Raw genomic sequence first — 20,152 nt, 5'->3', positions numbered from 1 at the left:
GTCTGCACTGTTGTAGCCAATTATGTTTGTTTATTTAATCTTATTTTTCCCTCCCGCTCTTTATGTGCATTGCCCTGTGATCGCATGCCTGGTTGTTCGCTTTTGGTCGATGTAATTCCATTCGAGAGCTAATTAATCAAGTGAGTTTGCTGAGCTGCAACTGGCCGCATACATATTTTAGGGGACAGAGAAAATTTTTGGAACTATTTTTGTAGAACTGAGTCAAACAAATATGTGCACATGTAACCGCTAGCCAATTTGGGTCGAAATCAAAGAACTTATCCAGTAGACTACCTTCTTTCCGAAAATAAGAAATTACTCATCACAAGGGCAGACAGGCCCTGCCGAGCTCTCTTCTTCTATTGCGATCCCGTACGCTCTTAAGTTCGTTGTTTTGTTTTTAATATTAAGTCTTTCTCCACACAAAACAGAGCTCGGGCACTTAATCATCTAACCTTCTCCGATTACAAAGCTTCAAGTATGTATTCCTAGGAAGCGATAGATGATTTGTTTGATATTTTCATTGGAACTTACCTTCGCCCAATCAGCATATTTCCGGACGGGAGTTTGATTGTTACCTGTGGTACTTGTCCCGGAATTGAACTTTTAATTTCGGACCAGTCAAAGTTTAGTGTCAAATATATTATTAGAAACGCATGAATACTTTTGCACTCGGAGCTGTCGTGATGTTTTATTGAAAAATCCTAGTCTAAGTAGTAAAAATATACAAACACTCTTCTAAAACATAGCTTCGGCATACAGCCGTAAGTACTTCAACATGGATAATTGAAGTGGTGCTGGCTGACATCTAGAGGTAAATTTAAGTTCGAACTATGCTTTCAATAATATTCTGACGGTATTCCAATAGCAGGTCTTAGCAATATAAATCATGCGGAAAGGGATAAGTTAAGAAATACCACCTTAAGGGGTTATACGCAGTTATGACTTTCAAAAAAATCGATTTTTTTTATTGCATTTTTGTAATGTGCATATATTCAAAAGTATACGCACGAAATTTGAAATAGATCTAAGCAATACTTTCGGAGTTATACCTAAATATGTAGAGATGCCTCGGCACGTTTTAAGGTAAGTATTGAAACTTTAAACGTGTTTTTTTTCAAAACGGCATTTTTCAAGTCGGTGTACACGATATCTCGAAAACGGCTTGTTTGATCGGTCAACGGTTTTAACTCAATCTTTAAAGATACATTTTCTAGTAATTAATCGTTCCCTTTGTAAATCTGATACTTATCTTCCATTTTATAATCAATTTACGGCCAAATTTTAACGTAAAAATCGAAATCATTTCTTTTAAAAGCTGCCATTTTGTGAAAATACACTATTTTGATTTGCCGAACGATTAATTACTAGATAATCTAATATATTAACAAAATTTGTTTGGTTTTTTGATTTCTGATAATCCAATCCTGAGTTACGATGTACGCCGTAAATCGTCTTTTTTTAAAGGAGGTTCCAGAAATCGCCTGCAGCGCGCTCTATAATCAACATTTTCATAAATAAAAAAATTTGTTACGTTCTTGAAGGATGCTTTTATAACCGCCAAAAATTTTCAAATTAAAATATTCTGAAGTTTCTTCAGGATAAATCCTTGACAACCCGTCTTTTATTTGCTTCATAACTGCGTATAACCCCTTAATGAAAAAGTTCCCGGAACAACCGCCACGTGACGCTCTAAGTCTTCTGATTCGAGTTAAACTGAGAAACTGTTGAAAACATCAATCAAGTGAAAGAAAAGAAAAGATTTGTAGGAAAAGAACTCGTGGATTTTGCACATTGATGACGCGCCGCCGCACATTGCCATCATTATTCGAGAATTTTTAATCAAAAATGAAACAAATGCCATCCAACACCCATCGAAACCTTCTGATATGGCTCGCTTCGATTCTTTTTTGTTTGATCGAGTCAAAAACCTGCTACGGAGAACGCATTTTAAAGGGCGTAAGGAAGTAATGGAATAATTGAAGACGGCTCTAATGGGTATGCCGAAAATAGAGTTCCAGAAATATTTCGAGAGTTGGATCGAACGCTGGTATAAGTGTTTGAAGGAGTACTTTGAAGGCGGTCACTTTTAGATATAAACTTGTATTTTAAATTTTCGGAATATCTTCCGGGAAATTTGTAATCAAGGTGGTATGGTGGTTAACAGAAACATATTCTGCAGTAAAAGGGAGCGACATGTTAAGAAACCAATGGAGCTTGAACCAGGGTGGGTGCAAGATTGATATGACATGCGGGGTAACAAAAGCTGACTTATTTGCAAATTGTCGAACTGCGCGTCTGTTGATACATAAAGTGCAAAAGAACCAGAAGCAATTCCAAAAACTATAAACTATAGCGAGAGTTAACAGGTGAATCCAAGAGTTTAAGAAAAAATTAGCGAAGTTGCTTGTTGCAGTGCCGATAAAAATTTACAGAAAAGCTAAGGACTATAAGGCCGTTAAGCGCCGGAGGAAAATAGTCGGAGCTGGTTTGGCTCTTGAGTTTCGTCGTGCGATTATAATGAAGATCTCTATCTCGGCTGCTGCCGTAGCTGAGTAAGTTAACGCTTGACAGCATTCAAAACTCCGGGCATGAAACACCAACTGATAGAAAAAGTGGTTCTTAATAGCGATCGCCCCTCAGAAGACAAGAGCAAACCTCCGGGTGTATTTCTGCTATGAAAAAAGCTACTCTTAAAAAACCATCTGCTGTTCGGAAGCGTCATGAAAGTGTAGGTTCCTCCATTTATGGAACAACATCAAGACGCACACCGTAAATAGAGGGAGGAGTTCGGCCAAATACCCAACAAAGGATGTTAGCCCCAATTATATATATTCGAAATTTGAAACTTTATTGACGTAAAATGGTTACAAATTTAATATTCAAAATATTGTCCATCGCTTACTACTACTTTTTCCCATCTTTCTGGCAATTCACGGATTCCCTTTGTGAAAAATTCGGTCGGTTTTGCCGCAATCCACGAATCGATCCATTTTTTGACTTCATCGTAATTACGGAAGTGCTGGTCAGCCAGGCCATGTTGCATCGATCGGAAGAGATAGTAATCGGATGGCGCAAGGTCTGGACTATACGGCGGGTGGGGTAGGACATCCCATTTGAGCGTTTCTAAGTATGTTTTGACCACTTGTGCAACATGTGGCCGAGCATTGTCATGTTGCAAAATAACTTTGTCGTGTCTATCGGCGTATTGCGGCCGTTTTTCTCGCAGTGCTCGGCTCAAACGCATCAATTGTCGTCGGTAGACATCCCCCGTAATCGTTTCATTCGGTTTCAGTAGCTCATAATACACAACACCCAGCTGGTCCCACCAGATACACAGCATAACCTTCAGGCCATGAATATTCTGCGCCGACGTCGATGTTGAAGCATGGCCAGGGTATCCATACGTTGCCCGACGTTTTGGATTGTCGTAATGGACCCACTTTTCATCGCCAGTCACAATTCGATGCAAAAAACCCTTTCTTTTGTGCCGTTGAAGCAGTTGTTCGCATGCCATAAAACGGCGTTCAACGTCTCTTGGCTTCAATTCATACGGCACCCAATGGCCTACCTTTCGGATCATTCCCATGGCTTTTAAACGTTTGGAAATGGTTGATTGATCAACTCCCAAAGTTTTTGCAACCTCTTCTTGCGTTTGAGCCGGATCTTGATCGAGCAATTCCTCCAATTCGGTATCCATGAACTTTGGCGGCGCACCCTCGCGTTCTTCGTCTTCCAAGCCAAAATCACCACTTTTAAAGCGTGCAAACCACTTCTGGCACGTTCGCTCAGATAGAGCATGCTCACCATAAACTTCCACCAAGATACGATGACTTTCGGCTGCTTTTTTCTTCATATTAAAATAATGAAGAAGAATTCCCCGCAAAAACACATTATTTGGCACGAAATTCGACATTTTCAAGTGTGGTAAAAATATTGTTGTTTACGCTTCAAATAAAAAACTTATACTGACGTTTGTGCCTTACGACAGTAGCTCTCCAATGAATGTTTGGAAATGTGGATCGATGGAATAATAATCAAGTTACGCCATCTGTTGTAAAACCGCACGAACTTATAAATAGACCTATTATATTAAATTTTGGTACATTTTCAACAGTTTTCACAGGCTTTACCTGTGATCACTAACACTTTTCTATTTTCTGACGGTCTAAATATTCAGTCCTTGCGGTTACTCATCTTGTTTTTTTCTTTGTTTTTCGTGAATCAGCTTAACAACCGATTTTTACTAAATCAATATTTTGCCTTACTGTCAGTGCAAATATCTCTGTGAAAGGGACTGTAAAACTTGTCACATCAACTTGTTACACTCGTACCCCGACAGCCCCGCCAATGTCATTTGCTGACATATTCCTGCAAGTGGCGACGATATCTATATATCTTATCAGCGCTTCTCTTATTTGCTAACATTATGTCTGCATACACTCCTAATTATGTTTATATTGTGGCATATGCGGCGATTGCGTCAAAAACTTGGCGTTGCTAACGCACGAAAAAATCTTCGTTCATACCGCCACCCTCTGCTTGTTTCGGAGAAAAGTTTAAACGTGCTCTTCTTCTCAACCCACTTCTAATATCACTTTACCAATACCAATATATTAAAAGCCGGCAAGCGCACCACATGTGTACACGTAAATGAGAGCATTCCCTGTAGGAAAATTCAGCAGTACTGAAACGGGGAACGGTCAATAAATAGTTCACGCCGTTGGTGAGTTTTACACGATAATGTCCTATGAAGTGTCCATTTTCCATTATGTGTCCCATATTGATATTTCGGCATTAGTACGAAATTAGAGCACCACAATAACAAATCAACAGATGTACAAATTTAAGAGATACACTGTTTTTCCTTTGAATCGCCTGTCTATTTGTGCTTATATCGCTTAGTGGGCTGTACAAAAAGAGCAATAGTATGCGTGGCTTTAGCAATATCTCTCTCTGAAGACAGGTGTCACTAATTGCGACAGAATAAGCACAGTGTTCATCAATTTGCAAAATGGTACTAGTCCTAATCACAATTTTTATCTTACTAGCTTAGACTTTCCTACAGAGCCCTTGCTCTTCGACACACTGCATACACATCGTAACAAATACTTAAACCTGTTCAGTATGTTCAGTGAAGAGCTTTCAAAAGCTTTCGACGGCGATGTGAGTGACCAGATTAAATGAATTATAAAATATAATTTGGCGTGAATTATTATCGAAAGCAACTTTAAAGTCAACAAAAATGTTTTATGTGTCGATTCTCCTTTCATGACTTGGCATCTTATGAATTCTTTAGTAGGATTTTCGAGCATGTTAGGTGTCATTCAATCACTTTTTCATTAGTATAATGCGCCCCATTTTCTTTCTCAACTCCTGGTAACGAACCTGCTCGGCTCGCAGTGCTATCGATCCAAATGTGCTTGTATGCAGCAAATTTTTTTCTGCGGTAAAATGGGCTTCGTCATTCAATCTTTTTGTTGTTGATTTTATTAAACTTTCTAAGCTTTTTTCATAAATTTTCCTGAAGCTATAAGTTACCTATCTTAACGAATTTTGGACTTCAAATAATTTTAAAATCTTTTAATGAAAAACTTTCGCATGGAATGTAAAAATCATGTATGGGGTGAATGTACTAAAAATACGCGCACACACTGACCTACGCACTCATTTACAAATGAAGCCATTTGGATACTCAGATGGGCTGCGCTTTCCACATTATGGGCAGTGCTGCTGGTAATTAAATATATTTAATAACTCTTCTTCTTCATTGTCCTTGAATCTAAAAATATCGAGAGGGAAACAAACAAATCCACTACAAACTCACGTATTTGTATATTTTCTGATAGATAAACCATTAATCATACTTTCTAGTTTATTTTAGACAATTTGCTTTCTCACTGCACTCTACTCAAGCGGCATGCAATTGTCTTAATCCGATTTCAGGCAAGTTCTTAGAATCGTTTCTTATTTATTTTCTTCAGAGCACAAGCACGAAACCTACTGATGCATACTTATACACATGCACTTACACACATACACATATGGCTTACACTTTGCCAATCATAAACTTGACCTTCTCACCTGCGGCCTGACCAAAGTTTGTTAGCGCTAGAGCCTATACAAATCCAAAATGCAAATGCTTATATCCACTTTCCTGGTAGGGATGTATGTATGTATTTTCATATGAGTATCTGTGCGTGTGCGTGTGTGTACGTGTTAATCCCACTTTTCAATTGCGCATTGCCAATGGAACGCCGAAAATTGTGCGCGCACTAATTGGATCAATGTAACGGCTTCCTTGCGCACAACTGCCACAGAGCTTCGTTATAAAAGCCATAGCCCATAGTTGGACCCTTCACAGAGCAGTGCGACAAGTTTCGGTGTAAAGGCGTTAGCGCGTTTCCAATAGCCAACCATAAACAAGTTGCTACGAAGCTATGGGAGCGCCGTAATAATTTTAATTCAACTATTTCTCAAAACTAATTTTCCCAAAAATTATCTAATCAACAAGCCAACGTCGCAATTGCTTAGATTATTTCGTGTGTATTTTCGTTGTACCGAGACAAAGTCTTAACTACACCAACATTATCCACCCACTTCCGGAAATCACTCACACAATGGATTTGAGTGAAGCTTTGTCAGTGGTGCCGCAAGCGAGTTTCCAGTATTTACGCGATGGGCGCAACATCAGCCTAGCCGATAGTGTCCCCGCTGATATTTTTCACATGGTCGACCCCTACTGGTACAAATGGCAGCCCATGGATCAGATTTGGTTTCAGATCATTGGTTTTATTATAACCGTTTTGGGTGTGATGTCGCTGTCAGGCAACTTCATTGTCATGTATATATTCACTTCAACGCGTTCATTACGTACACCATCTAATATTTTTGTGGTGAATTTGGCTTTTTCCGACTTCATGATGATGTTCACCATGTTCCCGCCAGTCGTGTTAAATGGCTTCTATGGTACTTGGATAATGGGTCCGTTCCTGTGCGAACTCTACGGTTTGGCTGGTTCGCTTTTCGGTTGTGTATCAATTTGGTCAATGACTCTGATCGCTTATGATCGGTATTGTGTGATCGTGAAGGGTTTGTCGCGTAAGCCACTCACCACAACAGTGGCTGTAGTACGTTTGGTGTTTGTGTGGTGTATTTGCGGCACATGGGCCATATTGCCAATGATCGGTTGGAATCGTTATGTACCTGAGGGAAATATGACCGCATGTGGTACAGACTACTTTGCCAAGGACTGGTTCAATCGCTCGTACATCATCGTTTACTCGATGTGGGTGTACGCCACACCATTAACGACCATTGTCTTCTCGTACTATCACATTATGAAGGTGAGTGAGGACGAAGAAAGAAAAACTTGAGGGTTTAAAGAATAGAACGTAAAGGGATGCAATATGTACAAAATTATTTTTAAAATTTTTCAGTGCTTAGATTAAAACTGAAATATGTTTCGCTGCAAAGTAAAGTCTAACTTCGTTTCTATAGTAAAGCAAGCTAAGCGGGGTTAGGTTAGGAGAAAAGCTGCTCCTTAAGAGCTTACTCGCTAGCCGTAGTGGTCTTACATAATGCCCACAAAATATTTTTACAAAATCCACTCAATATTTTGCCGAATCCAGTCCGTCTGCCAAAGAGTTGTAAAGTGCGAAATCAGTCACAGAGTCCCAGGCCACCACTAAAATGAAACAAACGACTTTTTCGGAACCTATGAAAGAAATAAACATTCGAAGCGTCTAATCTTCACAAAATGACATCAGTGCCCTTAAAATCTTAGCGTTACCTAGTTCATTGCTAATTTCCTCCCAAAATCCTGCATTCATATGCATATGTAATTATTCTCCATTTTCCCACCAAATTAGGCCGTCTGGGCTCACGAAAAAGCTATGCGCGATCAAGCTAAGAAAATGAACGTAGCCTCACTGCGTAACAGCGAAGCGGATAAGGGTAAATCGGTTGAAATAAAATTGGCAAAGGTAGCGCTGGTGACAATATCGTTGTGGTTCCTCGCTTGGACCCCCTACACGATCATCAACTATGCGGGCGTTTTCGGTTCAATGAATCTCTCGCCGCTGAGCACCATTTGTGGTTCGGTGTTTGCGAAGGCGAATTCCGTCTGTAATCCAATTGTCTATGGACTTAGGTAAGATTAATTTTATCAATAGAAAAATGTACCCAAATCTATTTTCTTTATACTTCCTACATCTCTGCTCGCCCTTCAGTCATCCCAAATACAGGCAAGTACTGCGCGAGAAGATTCCCTGCCTCGCCTGCGGCAAAGACGACATGGCATCTGAAGTACGCACCCAAGCGACGGCGGAGATCAGCGAATCAGCGGCTTAAATGCGCAACTCAATTGTGGAACCGAAAGTACAATAATAAGTTCAATATGCTGCAACTGGAAAATTACACTTACGATGCTTCATACCGCGGCTATGGTAGACCGATGAGATCATGAGTATAGTTTAGTTTAGATACCCATGAGTGTCATATGGGTTGCCATGAAATGAACAAAACGTCAAGCAATAACAAAACAACCGATCAAGTTTAACTGCAACGAGAAAAATAACGACGAAATAAATACAAAAAGAATCGAATAAAAAAAATCGAAAAAAGACATGTAATATAGAAAAGAATTTTAGCGGTGAGAAGAGTGTACTAAGAGAATTAGTGAAGATTTTTCAAAGTGGGTCCGAAAAGTATTTGAATTTTATATTTGTGGTAATTATAGACTCAGTTCTCTTTTGCTCTAAAAGTTTTCAAAACTTCTCTCTCCGCTAAGATTTCTTTTAAGCTGCTAAATATGTACTCAAGTAATTCCTCTCTCTCTCTCTCTCTCTTCACTATTTTATTTATTTTAATATTCTTTGAGGCTCACAGGGTTTCGGGAATTCAAAGTAGCTATTTAAAACAATTGTAATATTTAAAGGAACTGCAACATAAAAAATAATAAAAAAATAAATAAATCAAATGAAAATAAAACTAAGCAATTGATACAAAATCAGAAATCAAGAAATTTCTAATGAGAAAAAGAACGTTTAGAAAAAAATAAGTACTTCCAGTTTTCTTTCTTCATCTTCGTCTTGCTTTTAACCGAGTTCAAAAATAGTTCAGAAGTAGCTTCTTTTTTACCATACCAGCTGACGCCAATTAATAACAAGCAAACCCAAGCTCTTCTCCACTTAGACTTTTCAACGCAGAGGAGGTATGCCCATATCTCTGCCACCACTAGTATGACACCATTTTTACGACTTGATCTATCCAGTGGAGCTATTGGATCACACTATTCTATGCCTATGCCTTTGTAGAGTTCTTACAGTTTATCGTGGCCTTCTTTCTGACTAATGCGCAAATGCCCATTACAAGACAGATTTCGATTACGAAAACCTCCGCCGGAAATAAGTATAGTTGGATAAGAACTCATTGGCGGGCTTTTCAAGAACTTTGGTCAGAATGTACCCCATCCTCTAGCTCGGATCCATCTTAGAAACCTAGAATTCTTAAGAGATATTTTCACTCCGCAGCAGTTCCTTCCTAGAACTATGACATTATAGGGCGTATTGAAGAAAAATCAAGCATTTGATACCGTCATCATTGAGGTATGTATATTTTGAGATGTGCATATTAGACATTGCCGAGCTCCCAACCAGGCCTCCTTCTCTAGGGTGTTCCAAGAACATTAGACAGATATGCACAGTTCTGAGATAGATACTTGTACCAAACGATGGAGTTTACCTTTTCAAAACCGAATGGGTTGGTGCGTGATTACCATTCGGGAATGCGTAGTTTCGAATCTCCGTGTATGAAACAGCAAAAGGAACAAGTTTTTTCTAACAGCGATCGCCTCTCGATTTAAAACTGTAGATATCTGTTTTTGTGGAAAGATATCAAGATTCGTGACACAAAGAAGAGGAGGAGCTCGGCCAAACACCTAACAAAAGTGTACGCGCCATTTTCGAAAGGTAAATGTTTTAGTGAGAGCGATATTGACAACACAGATAGGCTACTGTAAAGCCACCTGCACCCAAGGAACTACACATGAATAATGAAATGTTTGCTCTTTCTAAGGAAATCTGTAGTGTCTGTAAGAAATTCGCAGTTGGACCACCCTTTAAAATAATAAGGAAATGCATTTTTCTGGCTTTTTAAGCTTTTTAGAAAGCAATTGCTAATTATTCATTATAAAAACAACATTTCAAACAGCAGACATATTTTTCAGAATAGAACTTTTTAACTTTCCAGCCATAACTAGAACTTAAATATCCAAAAAAAAACGTTCACACTCCCAAACTGGAAATGTGCGAAACTTCACCGCTGATGTGCCTCTTACACGATTCTGTGATGAAAATGAGCGCTTCTAATTCGATGACCATTGCCAATGTCTGCAAAGGTCTTCTCATCCCCGACAATACCGGAACTTCCACCACCGCCGCTTTCCTCCCTTTCATCATCGCCAACGTTACCACTGCGGTGGTGCTCGTCCAATGTGTACATTGCGGCACGTCCTTGTAGGAGTATGAAATCGATGAGACGCTTATTGCTGAAGGATTTCATGGCATTTGGATCGTTTCGTTTGCGCAGATAATTGAAGCAACAGGTGCTGAGAAATTTGGGGAGTGTTATGTGTGCAGAAATATTTAATAAATTTAGTATGGAAACTTACCGAAAATTTTTCGTGCCACATGCACTCGTACACTCATTCCCACATGAATCGCATGGCATCGAGCGCTTACTTTCAAATGGCACCAGTTCGTCCATGTCATAGAGCGGATCATCGATCAGCGTATTTAGTTTAGTTGAGCGCAAGGCCCGTGTCGTCATCGGTGTGTGCGTAAAAATAATGAAGATGCCTGTTGAGGGATGATAATAACAGTGAAGTTAACGGAAAGAAGTTAAAAAATTAAAAAAAAAAACAGCACTAGGGGCAGATATATTCGGTTGAGCCGGCGTATATGAGAAAACGTTTTACTTTCACTCGGCGGCGTAATTGCCCATTACGAACGTCTCTATGAGTCTCCAAATGCTAAAAATTATCAAACTACTGTAGCACACCCGAGGAAATTGAGTAAGTATACTTTATTATATTTCTCCGTTGGTTGATTCGCTTCGACCACATCCGTAAATATTGGCAAAAAAGTGTGAAGCCAACAACCAATTTTTTTCCTTCTGTAGAGCAAATTTGTCCCCGTTGGAACATTTGTACACTAGGACAATGCAAAATAATGTCTCCTGTACGAACTATTTTCTTGTCTAAACTTGACCATGGAAATTTTAAAACAGCATAGAGAAAGAAACCACTGGCGCGCTCCCAAATTTTTATTACCCGCAGTAAAAACCAGATCGGTTCCTCTATCTATTTTGGATTTATCGGTGTAATTAGTGAGATCACGCGGCACAGAGGTCCAGTCACTCTTTGCTTGACATCAGATGCGGCCTCAGGTCTCCTTTTGCAACTGGGTCTTGAATAAAGACGTTATGTTGCACAAGCTTTAGTAGCTCGCCGCTCCTCTGACTCGCGTTGTCCCACATTGAATGGAAATAAGTTTAGTCTCAACCGGAAGAAGAAAGAGTGCTATATACCTGTAGCGGCCTCGACCGAGTCAATAGAACAAACTTCAAACTCGATGAATAAATAACTACTTCCTGAAAGTGTATCGTATCGGGTTTTCTCTTATCTCAAGTTAATGTCCCTCACAAAAATTATTTTATTGTTGAATTATTTTATTATCTTTAGAAAACACTGAGTTCTTGGTGAACTTGGCCTTTCATAATAGTTGGGAGTTTTTTCATCCTTCTAGATCGTGCGAAGTATTTTCAGCTCAGTTTTAACGGGCATCAATAGCTTTAACTTAATATTCTATATTACAGAGGGTTTGTAGCTATGAAAACCACTATCGGGCTCCAAAAAAATAGTTGTTAGTTGACAGGAATCCTATGAAACAACGGGACGCCTGACGTCTCACGGTAGTCATAACTGGTTTTTGGTCTATCGGGGAAGAAGCAGCCAAAATGAGCCCTCACAACGCACACTGAGACATTTGTAAACAACCAGAGAAAAAGAAAACGGTTTTCCATTTCTTCTTTGAATGCCCTGCCTTATGGAACGAGAGAATGTCAACCCTGGGTAAACTACAGTCCGAGAGTGTCGAACAATTGCCTGGCTTAAAAGTCAACAACCTAATAAGGTTCTTAAACCGTACAGACTGGATATAGTCATGCTCTAAATGACCGTTAAACAAGTTGATAGCAAGGATATGACAACAAAATGGTGCGGAAACGCTAATTGAACACTAGATGAATTACCACTATAACCAACCAACTAGCATGGACTTTAGTGGGGCATTAAATTGCTAGTGGCTACAATTTAAACACCTCCTTTTCCACGCTCTTGAACGTTAGCCCATCATTGGCCCAGCCAAGGATATACCAACCAGTTGAAGTAAACTCTCCTTTGACCGCCGCAGTCACCATTTTAATATCTCGTTCAGAAAGCCTTAGAGAACTCCAGATGTCGCAAATGAGCTAAGCCAATGGATACTCTCGAATTAAGAACATCTAGCAAGATTTCTTCTTTCCTTGATTGTACTTGATTTTTTTTTTTTGCCAGCTAGTAATTTTTCAGGGTGTTAAGAGTTATATACGATTGAGGCATTTTGTCAATCTTCTACATGTCCGTAAAGGCCGTGAGAAACTTCAGCAAGCGTATTTAATTTCTTTTTTCCCCTTTTTTTTATCAACTCACAACACAATTTTTGACACTTACACAGAAAAATTAATGAGCATTGCAACTTATAACGCATTTTCAACTTCAACTCCCGTTTGGAGATCTCATGGAAGCACAAATATTCTGGTGAAATGCACCGGGATGTAATTATTATTAGCAAAATTTCCAAGGAACAATTTTCAATTTCGGACAAAACACTTCCGTTAGCTTGCAACGGCCACGGTTGAAAGGCCGCTTCCTAGCACTCAGCGTCTTATATATCCTCAAACTGGCCAACAGCTCACTTGACCAATACAGCAACTGAAGTGAGATAAACATGTAAATATAATTGAGAATGAAAATAGCAAAAACAAAAACAGCAAATAATGGGCGCTATTGGATGAAAGAAGAAAACTTGACAGTTTCCAATTCAAAAATTCAACGATGCATAAAATTTGAGCATTAATTGAAGCGGAGACACTAGCCAACTTGTTGCAAGTTTTCAAAGCACAAACATGACTTGCATGGAATACATAATCGATGTATGTAGGTATAATTTTATACCTACAATAAGAATACCCGATAATCTGCAGAAGGTATGCATATATTTTTATGCAACAAAAACGTATGGACTATGGTGGGTGTGAGCTAATGCAGAAGTATTTGTGTGAATTGTGTAGGTGGGCGAAAGAGTGAAAAGAGATGTGTTGATATTTTTAATTATGTAAGGGAATCTAAAGAGCCTTTTTAAAGTAAATTAAACTGAAGACTATGCAAAGTGAGTGTTTAGCTTAGGCTATCAAACAGAAATTCATATAGATTAAGAATATAGCGGGTGTTATGTTAAACCTATAGTACTTTCCGTAGGAATATCCATGAAACCAGCTGGGCATTTCTGTAAAGCATTCTATTCAAAGGTTTAATTCATTTATTAAAATTTTATCAGAGTGTTTACAGGGTTGCCTATATTCGACGGGCCCATGTGTTTTTTTTAAATCAAAGAGAAACACAATTTTTTTGATGTTGACGATAATAATCATTTTATTTGGTTCAAGTATATTTGTTGGCACTACTTTTTGAATATGATATCTCTCAAATGGCCGCCTTGAGCCTGTATTGTGTCCGTTTTGCAGCGTTTTCCATAGTTTTAGCTAACATTTCGACTGGAATAGCGGCTATTTCCTCACGGATGTTGTTCTTGAGCTCTTCTATGGCCTTTGGCTTATTAATATAAACCTTTGATTTTAAATATCCCCACAAGAAGAAGTCAGGTGGCGTTAAATCGGGCGAACGCGGTGGCCAGTCAAAATCGCCATTTTTCGACATCAAACGATGAGGAAACAATTTCTTCAAAAAATCGATTGCGGTGCGAGCTATGTGTGGTGGAACGCCGTCTTGTTGAAACCAGAACTGCCTCATACGCTTTCGACGAATAATTGGCATCACAAAAGTGGTGATCATATCGCGATAACGCTCCTGATTGACGGTAACAGCTTGACCATCTTCATTTTCGAAGAAAAACGGCCCAATAATCGTTTTCGCACTAACGCCGCACCAAACAGTGACTTTTTCGTCGTAAAGAGGTACCTCGGTATCGGACATGATGATTTTGTTCTTCTTCTTTTGACTTGTTTTGTTGAATGTAAATTTCAACAATTTGGGAGCGCTCGCATAGCATGTACTGTTCCATAGTAAAAATCTTCTCGGACTGTCGCTTCCAACGCGGTATGTCATTAAGCGATCTCACGTCTCTGTCAAAAGATACAGGGTTGCCAGATGGGTCCGTCGAATATGGGCAACCCTGTATATAAAGGGGTTTCCAATAAGAGGTGTTATTTGAATATATAAAGAAAAATGTTTTTTTTTAATTATAAATGATCGGATGTTTATTTCATTATAAAGAGGAAGGTATGCCGTTAATAGTAGAAAATAACATCTGGCAAATGACCATCACGACCACACTTACAGGGCAATATTCTTTTCATGAAATTTTCCATAACCGAATTGCAAAGTGGCTGCCCTATGTCCTGGATAGCCTCATTCCATCTTTGAGGTCTGGAATCGACCCTGGGCTGTTGGCGTAGACCTTCTCTTTCACGTAGCCCCAAAGAAAAAAGTCACAAGGTGCTAAATCACAATAAACGTTGTCCAGATCAATACCACCCAATTCCGGCCATAAAAATCGTTAATCATCTCTCGATAGCGCATTCCATTCAACAATAACACCTGTTATTGGAAAACCCTTTATATGTAAGTGCATAAGTCATGGAAGTTGTGTTGACGAATTGCAAGTTGTGTTACCCTAACCGAGATTTTCAGGGAGTATTTAAATACCTATCCGGCAGATTTGAGTTCTAAGAATAAATAAAATTCTTAGAATAACAGCACACTTTTGCCAATGCAATGTCTTACACTGGTGCAGCTGCCAAATTCATTAATGATTACAGCCGTTGAAAGACGTATTCTTCAATTATTGTGCCATCTTGAAAGTCCCGAGAACCACAATGTAACGTTTGATAACTTTTTTACCAGTTATAAGTTGATGTGTTGCTTGCGCTGGAATAGATACTTCGCAACGGGCACTGGGCGTGAGAATCGAACTCTTAGGTGCGCAACTAAGTTCCCGCTGTTTGTCAATAGATGCCGCCAGCAGTGTGTGTACGGGAAGAGTTGATTTTCTTCTTTCATTCGAAAAAAACGGCGGCTGAAGCACATCGAGAGCTACAAAAAGTTTATGGAGATACCGCTTTAAGTGAAACAACGTGCCGAGATTGTTCATCGGATTTTTGATATCAAGACCTGCTACATCAGCAGGCGCAGAAAAGAAGTGAGAACCAAGATGCTTAAATCTTAGTCCCGCGAGAGCTGGACAGCTGACGCAAAAAGGACTAGAAGTAATTCCGAGTTTCACGACATGTATACCCCGCGGACAGTGTCCCGTGAGGATGCCCACGAAATTTGAGAGATGAGATTTTGTCATCCTCAGAATATCCCTCGAACGCCTCCTATCCAAACGTGGGCAGAAGGACTTCGCGACCTTACACGTTCGTGAACTTGCCCAGCGCTCGCTGAGTTGGTGCAAAGCCCATCCTTCCAGGAGTAGAGCGCAGGCTGTCGAGGGGATCGCGATCCTCTCCTTTCGCGGACACACTACCTCACAGGCCAGCTCGTTGGCTGCGCAGTTTCCAGCAATGTCACTATAACCAGTACCCAAACTATCCTTATGTTGAAGAATTCTGATGCACGAGAGAGAGAGACATTCCTTGACCAGTTTCGAACGCGCCATAATAGAGCCTAGGGCCCTAATTCGCTTGGCTGTCGGAGTAAATACGAGTATTTACCTTCTTAACAGTTATTATGCAAGTAAGTAGCCCGTCAGCTGCTTCTTTGATTGTGGCCACCTCTGCTTGGAACACACGGCAGTGATCCGCTAACCTGAATTTGAGTTTGATGGGGAGCTCTTTGCAGAATACTCTTCCTCCAACCCTACCGTCCAACTTCGGCCCACCCGCGAACAGGTTAACCAGGCCCTGACCCCAAGTGTTGCCTCTGCTCCACTCCTCTCTTGATGAAATATAGGTGGAGAAAGTTCCGCTTATACTAAGGAGGGCACACACTGATCTTTTAAGAGTACTGACAATCCTTTTTGAGAGAAAGGATTTTCTTCTATAGAGCCACTATGCAATATGTACACTTGTTTTAGGCAAAGCTTTATATCAGTGCTGAGTTTAGCATTTCCAACCAATTTCGATCGGAGTGCAACCTAGTGGTCCAATTTTGTTAGATTCTTTTTTTTTTTGTACATAGCCAATAACCAATATGTTTTGAATATAGCCGAATGAGACCATAGATATAATTTTTAGACATTTTTCGACCAGCATATACCTGCTTTGAAGCACCCTGTATTAACTAAAGCACGACCGTGCACCTCATGTGAGGTTATCACACATGTGCGGTATGCACTTCTTAAACTCTGGCTTTGATTAAAAGCCAGTACAGAGAGCTAATAAATGAGACAAAGCTTGAGACATTTTGCAAATAGACATCGCAATGGAAGAGTCGATGGTAAAATATTCGAATATGCTTGCTTTCTTACTAATATTTACATCAACTATAACTGCACAAAGGATAAAATTGAATGCCGGTTTGATTTTAATAAATTCGCTTAACGGGATAAAAATGCTTAGTTCTGCTTTGTTCAATTATATAAAGGTGATGTTTGTGGTCCCTGTCAGGCGGAAGACTGCAGTTGCCAAGTATGGTCCAAATGTGATATCTTACAAAACTTGCCAGTGGCAAATATAACATTTTGTAATCGAGTAAAAGGTATTGTATGCTGTCCTGAAGAGCCACCGGAGCCTGAAAACTGTCAGCTAACATCACCAGCTGAAGTTGGTAAGTAAATAAATAAGTTTTAGAAAGCGAATATTGATACAATCATGGAAATTCTCTCAGCCTGTCACGAATTCACAAAGCATGCGCCAGCAAAATGTCCACAGCCCTTTATAGCCGGTGGCGAATTGGCTAAAATTGGTGAATTTCCATCCGCAGCTTTGATAGGTATTTTTAATTCAACGTCTAATGTAGCTGATTGGATATGTGGCGGAACGCTTATCAGTGAACGCTTCGTTCTGACTGCAAGTCATTGCACTCTCAAGTAGGTACATTACATACGAGGGATACTATTTATACTTTTAGTATTGGAATGTCAAATTAGTCAGATGCTGTATAAAGTTTGACTTTTTTTAATTTAAGCGCGCATAGAAGGTTTTGCTCGTTTCAGACTTTTTACTCTCAAAATTCTGACAAATTCGGACAAATTTCGTGAAAGCCGTGCGAGTCATTATATGAGACTTCGCGAGATTGACACTTTTTAAATTTTGAAATTTTATGCCATGATGTAATTGCAGATGAGATATGTGAGAGAATTAGAATTGTCAAATGTCGTAATTTGTAAACAAATATAAGGTCTATATAATTAAAGAAGACACAGGAAAGAAAACAGTTCTTCGCAAACAAGAAATTATAAGGAATTCCTTACAGTAACTCCAGCTCTGCATCTAATTATGTCAAATTTACTCAAGCCAAACAGCGGCACCTCAAGCAAGTATAAGGCAAGATAAAAACGAGTAAAACTACAGAGTTAGGTTAAGATTCAGATCAATTTGAGGTTTGCACTTCGACCTCATGGTCTTTTGTGCCCTTTACTCATCACAGTACCGTATCCAGACCCATCCCTTATTAAACTTAAGGTAGAGTTGTGTTGGACTGTGCGTGTGTGCCTTTCTTCTAGCTACAAATGAGATGTCTCAACTTTCTTTCCGCTATAGCGCTGCATTCAAAGAGAAGGTGTCCTGGAGTCACCTGCGATTGATCGCAGAAATGACAAGAATGAGTGTACCATATCCCGATCATATGCAGATGACTGTGTAGTCCACAGCGGCCTGTGAGAATACCAGTGAGCACTCTCAGTTTATTCTAGCGGAGGATAAATCACCCAATAGGGATTTTGTCTGACGTAACCGCAAAGCTTGGTACCACCTATCCTCCTTAGCCTTAACTCTTCAATCCTTGATGGTGTATTGTCCAATAGCACGGAAGGCCAAATAATTCCAATGCATCCGCTACTTCGCTCTCAGCTATACCCCTGTGTCCTGGAACCCAAACTAGTCAGGTGCGTTTGCGCGTTCCTACAGATTCAGTTTCTCGATACACTCAAGGACCAGTGAGGACTTAATCTCACAGGTAAGGACTTAATCTCACAGGATGGCAAAACCTTGGTGCCGCCTGGCTGTCGCTCAAAATGACAATTCGCTCATTCTGGAAATTTGTGTCTAAATGTAGTGCTATTTCCTAAAAGTAACAAATATAAATAGAAACTCTCGTATGTCTATGAGATGATCCTCGACAAAATCTTTTAATTAATGGATTTTTTTTTTACAGTGGAGTACCGGATAAAGTACGACTTGGCGATTTGGATTATAATTCAACCCTTGATGATGTTGGACTCCAAGAGTTTTCCATACTCAGTTTCAAACGCCACGACCATTTTTCATTACACCGCTACTTCGATATTATGTTATTGGAATTGAATGGCACCGTTACTTTCTCCAAATATGTTCTACCTGCCTGCCTACTCACTCCATGTATGATGAAATTCCAAACAGGACAATATTGGGCCGTTGGTTGGGGCCGCATTGATGATACCGAAGTTTTTTCAACACAGCTGCGACGAGTTGAATTGAAGCATCAAACGGTCTGTAATGAGATTGCAACTGAAATGTATGATTTGCAACGGGGTCTGCTCGAGCGTATACAATTTTGCGCTGATGGCAAAACCTACGATACTTGCAATGGCGACTCGGGTGGCCCATTACTCATACCATTTCCCCATAGCCAGGTGGAGTATCGGTGTATGTACATGGTAGCCGGCATAGTATCAAAGGGCCAAGAGCATTGTGGCGTTGAAGATTTGCCTAGTGTGAATACGAACGTTACAGCATTTGTGAGATTTATTGAAAGTTTCGTTTGGCCTCAAAAAATTATTACAACAATAAATTGAACAAATGCTAATACAATAAAAAGCATAAAAGAATATATAAGCTCGTGTGAGACAATTGAAGTTGTACTAAAGTTTTTATTTATTTTTCCAATGACCTCAACAGCAATAGCAATTTTTGAGTACATTTCTGGGCATAGAATATCTTTCCTCGGCCTATTCCTAACTTATTTTTATTTTACAACGCAGTAGACACGGTCTCTAGCAAGAGATGCGATCATATTTTCAAAAACATGGGACCATACGTAGTGGAATAATATATAAATTTTGTAAGCAGATCGAATATAACCGATGAACTGTACTTATAGATTAGCTCGGGCAATATGAATTGTTCCCAGTGTCGGGCTTATAAAAGCATTCAAATTTGATCTAAATAATAAGACTGCACTTTGATCGAAAATAAAAATTCATTCGAATATTATTCCATCTAATTTCGGGACTCATTTTAATAAACTCTTTACCACAATATTCCCTTCAAGAGAAGACTGGGCCGGAGAAGTGGTACGGTAGTTAATAAAATAGAGTCAGTGTATTTACTGACAAATCTAAGCTTAGTATACAGGCAGGTAGAGGAGTTTACTCTGAGAGGCTAAACATCAACATCCTCCTTTCGCTTGCCTAATCCCTGTGGTGTCTTTCAGGCGAAATTCATCCCCATAAGAGAAGGCTTGCTGGTCTTAAAATGACCTCTAACTACGAGGGAAGTATATGTCTACTCGGATACTGAAGCAGCTCTGAAATCGTTAGAGTCAGAAAACACTCATCAAAAACTATAGTTGAATGCAACAAATTATTAACAATTTAACAGTTTATTATTATTTATAGGGGATATATACAATATAACCCTAACTAAATTATCACTCTGGCTACTAGGCCCTTCG

At 39.5% G+C, this 20,152-nt stretch overlaps 3 protein-coding genes across 3 annotated transcripts; 2 read left to right on the top strand and 1 right to left on the bottom strand.

Annotated features, from left to right (window-relative positions):
* The first annotated feature begins 6,374 nt into the window (after positions 1 to 6,374).
* Positions 6,375 to 8,942, top strand: LOC128862092 (opsin Rh6). The gene is made up of 3 exons (XM_054100521.1): positions 6,375 to 7,346; positions 7,872 to 8,152; positions 8,232 to 8,942. Exons 1-3 carry the CDS (start codon positions 6,621 to 6,623, stop codon positions 8,350 to 8,352), a joined length of 1,128 nt encoding a protein of 375 aa, XP_053956496.1. The 5' UTR covers positions 6,375 to 6,620; the 3' UTR covers positions 8,353 to 8,942.
* A 1,212-nt stretch (positions 8,943 to 10,154) lies between these two features.
* Positions 10,155 to 15,147, bottom strand: LOC128861230 (uncharacterized). The gene is made up of 5 exons (XM_054099196.1): positions 15,125 to 15,147; positions 13,018 to 13,033; positions 12,773 to 12,971; positions 10,673 to 10,859; positions 10,155 to 10,609 (listed from the first exon to the last, which is right to left on the bottom strand). Exons 1-5 carry the CDS (start codon positions 15,145 to 15,147, stop codon positions 10,336 to 10,338), a joined length of 699 nt encoding a protein of 232 aa, XP_053955171.1. The 3' UTR covers positions 10,155 to 10,335.
* A 1,523-nt stretch (positions 15,148 to 16,670) lies between these two features.
* Positions 16,671 to 19,334, top strand: LOC128862061 (serine protease snake-like). The gene is made up of 4 exons (XM_054100467.1): positions 16,671 to 16,856; positions 16,925 to 17,107; positions 17,168 to 17,369; positions 18,656 to 19,334. Exons 1-4 carry the CDS (start codon positions 16,763 to 16,765, stop codon positions 19,272 to 19,274), a joined length of 1,098 nt encoding a protein of 365 aa, XP_053956442.1. The 5' UTR covers positions 16,671 to 16,762; the 3' UTR covers positions 19,275 to 19,334.
* Positions 19,335 to 20,152: the final 818 nt, after the last annotated feature.

This window comes from Anastrepha ludens, chromosome 2 (assembly GCF_028408465.1).
Source record: "Anastrepha ludens isolate Willacy chromosome 2, idAnaLude1.1, whole genome shotgun sequence".
Classification (NCBI taxonomy): Eukaryota; Metazoa; Arthropoda; class Insecta; order Diptera; family Tephritidae; genus Anastrepha; species Anastrepha ludens.
The sequence above is the reverse complement of the archived record's forward strand: the minus strand, read 5'-3'. Positions and strand labels throughout refer to the sequence as shown.

Excerpts from the sequence above, each read along its gene's own strand:
- LOC128861230 (XM_054099196.1), bottom strand. The coding sequence starts at position 15,147 with ATGAATTTGGCAGCTGCACCAGT. Across the intron at positions 10,860-12,772 it reads ATGCTCATTAATTTTTCTGT|GCATCTTCATTATTTTTACG; the intron begins GTAAGTGTCAAA and ends ATCCCTCAACAG. Across the intron at positions 10,610-10,672 it reads TGTGGCACGAAAAATTTTCG|CACCTGTTGCTTCAATTATC; the intron begins GTAAGTTTCCAT and ends CAAATTTCTCAG.
- LOC128862092 (XM_054100521.1), top strand. The coding sequence starts at position 6,621 with ATGGATTTGAGTGAAGCTTTGTCAGTGGTGCCGCAAGCGAGTTTCCAG. Across the intron at positions 7,347-7,871 it reads CGTACTATCACATTATGAAG|GCCGTCTGGGCTCACGAAAA; the intron begins GTGAGTGAGGAC and ends CCACCAAATTAG. Across the intron at positions 8,153-8,231 it reads CCAATTGTCTATGGACTTAG|TCATCCCAAATACAGGCAAG; the intron begins GTAAGATTAATT and ends CTCGCCCTTCAG.
- LOC128862061 (XM_054100467.1), top strand. The coding sequence starts at position 16,763 with ATGGAAGAGTCGATGGTAAAATATTCGAATATGCTTGCTTTCTTACTA. Across the intron at positions 16,857-16,924 it reads AAGGATAAAATTGAATGCCG|GTGATGTTTGTGGTCCCTGT; the intron begins GTTTGATTTTAA and ends AATTATATAAAG. Across the intron at positions 17,370-18,655 it reads GCAAGTCATTGCACTCTCAA|TGGAGTACCGGATAAAGTAC; the intron begins GTAGGTACATTA and ends TTTTTTTTACAG.